This window comes from Grammomys surdaster, unplaced genomic scaffold (genome assembly GCF_004785775.1).
Source record: "Grammomys surdaster isolate TR1022 unplaced genomic scaffold, NIH_TR_1.0 123830, whole genome shotgun sequence".
Lineage (NCBI taxonomy): Eukaryota > Metazoa > Chordata > Mammalia > Rodentia > Muridae > Grammomys > Grammomys surdaster.
In genome coordinates, this window is record NW_021618981.1 from 38,744 (window position 1) to 42,483 (window position 3,740).

The window sequence follows — 3,740 nt, forward strand, 5'->3', positions numbered from 1 at the left end:
CGAGAGCGAGAGCGAGAGCGAGAGCGAGAGCGAGAGCGAGAGCGAGACATACACACCACAATACATACCAAACCTTACATACCACACAGTATAACAACAGTCACCATACACACACAACAAAAAGACGTACAGACACACACACTACACCCACACATACATATCACACAGATACTAAAAGATGAAAGCTGAAGTTACTGACCCAAAAGAAAGTAACTCTTTTAAAACTATTCTAAATTATTTTTTTCATAAAATGTATTTTTATCATTTTCTTCTTCCCTAATTCCTCCCAGATCCTAACTCCCAATTTCATGTTCTCCTCCCACCCCTGCTGTCTCTGCCTCTCTCTCTTACACACATACAAACAAAAATGCAAATTAAATCAAACATAAAATGAATAAGGCAAAAGTAACCAAAAAGCAACCTCCCAATCAATGGACAAAATAGAGTCCGTTTTGTGTCGGCCAAGTACTCCTGGGCATGGGGCCTACCCAGGTGTGCAGTTGATTTCCTCCATTGAAGAAAACTAGTTTTCCCTTTCCTAGCAGGAACATATCTGCAAATAGCTACTTGATAGGGGCTGGTCTTTGTGTCTGCTTTCCTTTCTCCAAGACAGAGAGTAACTAAAGGGTGTTGGGGTGGCTTCTGCCACTCGTGCAGTGAGATCCTATTATGTTAAATGCTTCTTCCAGCTTGCCAGGTCTGCTTTGGTCAGTACACACAAAGAGTCATCCTTTCCATTCATCCTTTTTTTTTCTGTCTTTTGAAACAGATATACAGGCATAGAACTTACCTCCAGGAATAGCTCAGAGGTGATGCTTTCAATTTAGTCAGGAGAAATACATTACATTTCTGCCCCCTTTGGAAATACTGCTTAGTCTCTGTGCTCATGACCCCATAAGAGCTAGGTGGTTTCAAACACAATGGAGAGTATAGCCATAGGAGAAGCATCACTGCAAATGCACACAATGGACATTCATAGTCTAAGCTCGAAGATTTATATAGTTTATCTATAAAAATAATCCTTGCCTTTCAGAGGCTTTACATGTAGTACAGTACAGCTCAGTACTTTAAAATTCATGCCTTTTTTATTTCTTAGGTTGAAAGGGATTTCAAATTATAGCTATAAGTCATAAGAATGCCAGAAAATTCTTACCCAATTTTCAGATCAGAAAACATCTTTTAATAGGAGTTATAAAACATATTGGAAAGAATCCAAGAGAGTTGTTGAGATTTTAGATTTTTCTTCCGGTACAATTCTATTTCAGTGTATATGTCTGGGTCTTTTTTTTTTTCCAGAATGAAGATTTTTTTTCTTCTCCTTTTTCATGGGAATGATTACATTAGTTCATCTGTTTAAATGAAGTATCGATATAAAAGCACTAGCTGTCTGTTACTGTGTTGTCTGTCCACATTACAACATGTTTTCAAAAGGATACTTTCCTAACCTTGTATTTAAGAAGTTATTATATATTGTCAAGTTTCTGTCTTAGGGACATACCCCAGTTTTCCACATTACCAGACAGTATGCCCCCAAACCCCACCCCCAGAGTTCCACACACTTACGGAAGCACAGTTTTCAGACTCGTCTTCCACAAACCCAATCTGGCAAGGCGTCCTTTGGTTCTGCAACCAGTAGTCTGTGGACTCCAGCAAGCTGTTGCTTCGAAGAACCTGGGGGAACACAGACAAAGCCTTTCAGGGTTGCCCAGCCAGGGTTTAGAGCTAAACAAGCAGCTTCCCACTGTAAAACTTGTAGGTGATTTTTCTTCCAGGCTTTCCTCTGAGCAGCTGGGTGAGGAAAAGAGTAGAGAGAAACCTGCTGGATTAGAATTTACAAAACGTTCTGCCATGATCTGGTTTGCTGATGTTACCGATGTTTCTTTTTTTTGGGGGGGGGGGCCCCGAGACAGGGTTTCTTTGTATAGCCCGGGCTGTCCTGGAAGTCACTCTGTAGACCAGGCTAGCCTCGAACTCTCGAACTCAGAAATCCGCCTGCCTCTGCCTCCCAAGTGCTGGGATTAAAGGCGTGCGCCACCACTGCCCGGCACCGATGTTCCTTATAGTTCTTCAAATCTAACACCAGTTGGCTCTTGCTTAATTTCCAAACCAAGTGATTGTTTTCGGGTCCCAGCCGTCAGTGGGCATATATGAATACTTCTTATTTTTAAAGCATCATGTTTTCTTTTTTGCTGCACTGGCCACTCTTTATTCCTTTGATTGCACTAACACAGGTATGAAATTGGGTGCAATTCTTCTAGAAAAGCTAAGGTATCGGGCTATTTAAAAATATTAGGAATAATATGGTCCCACTGGTAAAAGCGTTCTCCCATTTCGCAATAGATGGACACCATATCAACAAAGCCAGACATGGTTTATAAATGCAGGTTTTGGTCTTGGGTTTCAAAGTAAAGACAAGAAACATTTTTTTTTCAGAGCCAAATATTTTGAAGATACAATGTTTTAAGTAACCAGACGACTCAATTTTGAATATGGCTTATCTAAATAGTGTACACATTGACTTCTCATTTAAGATTCCCAATGTTAATCATGGTTCTCTTTTAAAGTGAATGTCTGTTAATTTGTGATTACAGCCTTCGCTTAAGCAATGTAATAGATTTAACCAATTCAGCTAATGGCCCCTAAAATAGAATTCTAACTCAATTACTACGAAATACTGTTTCTTTTATCCTATAAAAACAGAAATGTGTTAATTTTGTTTTAGAGTAGAGTTAACATATATAGTTCTGAAATTCTTTCTTATAGCATCCTTCCCCCTCAGATGTGTGATTTCACTTGTGCGTATCTTCCTAGTCAATATTTATTGTGACCTAAGGATGACAAACCTCCATCTTTCTTTTGGAATAACATAAAGAGATAATTTGTACATCAGCAAGTAGTTGAACGGTGAACTTGGTGCTGTTTCTGAAGATTAAATCAGGCAGTGGTCCTTCTCACTCCTCTCAGAGGGAGATTCTTCTTAATAAGGCTAACATAGCACTGCTGTTTTAATGTCCATTATCTCTGAGTATTCAGTTACATTTCTAAAAACAATGTGACTTGTAGTGGCTCAGAGGCCTGAATATAGAAGCACCCGGGAGAGATCGAGAAAGCCGTTGTCTCTTAAAGAGAGTGGACTGTTGTTGGGATGCATTGTGAGAAAAAAGAAGACATAAAAAGAAAAAAGTAAGGAAAAAAAAGCAGTTGAAGAGATTCGCAAATGTTCAAAATAAATTCAAATTTTTCTCACCCAAAAGTTTTATTGTATTGAAAATTATATGTATTACATTAATGAGTATATTATTGAGAGTTTAGCATTTTAAAAGTAGTCATGCTAGACATGAGGAAACAGATGCTGGAAAAACAGATCTGTTGGTAAAGCACTTGCAATAAAATCAGGAGGACCTGAGTTTCCTCCTCAGAATCCACACATAAAAGCCAGACTATCTCAAGAAATGCCAGGTGGTACCTGAGAATGACACTTGGAGTTATCTTCTGACCTCCATGTGTAAGTGATGGGGTCGGGTACACACATGTGCTTACCACGTTCTCTCACACATACACACAGACACACATAAGCGCACATGAGAACAAAAAATAAAAACTCTAAGATAAGTAGATAAAATATAAAGAAATCTAAATTATTGTAGATGTTAAAAGAATTTTGAGTTGTTAATGTAATTATATGTATGTATACATACTATATATATATTATATTATATATATATATATATATATATATA

At 38.1% G+C, this 3,740-nt stretch overlaps 1 protein-coding gene across 1 annotated transcript in view; it reads right to left on the reverse strand.

The window, feature by feature from the left end:
- Nucleotides 1–3,740, reverse strand: part of LOC114636388 (A-kinase anchor protein SPHKAP-like) — a gene marked incomplete at its 3' end in the record, with an annotated part of 99,506 nt that overhangs the window by 38,221 nt on the left and 57,545 nt on the right. The window contains exon 3 of the mRNA XM_028784506.1: nt 1,564–1,671. Within this exon, the coding sequence (XP_028640339.1) occupies nt 1,564–1,671 (108 nt within the window). The remainder of the gene's footprint in view (nt 1–1,563; nt 1,672–3,740) is intronic.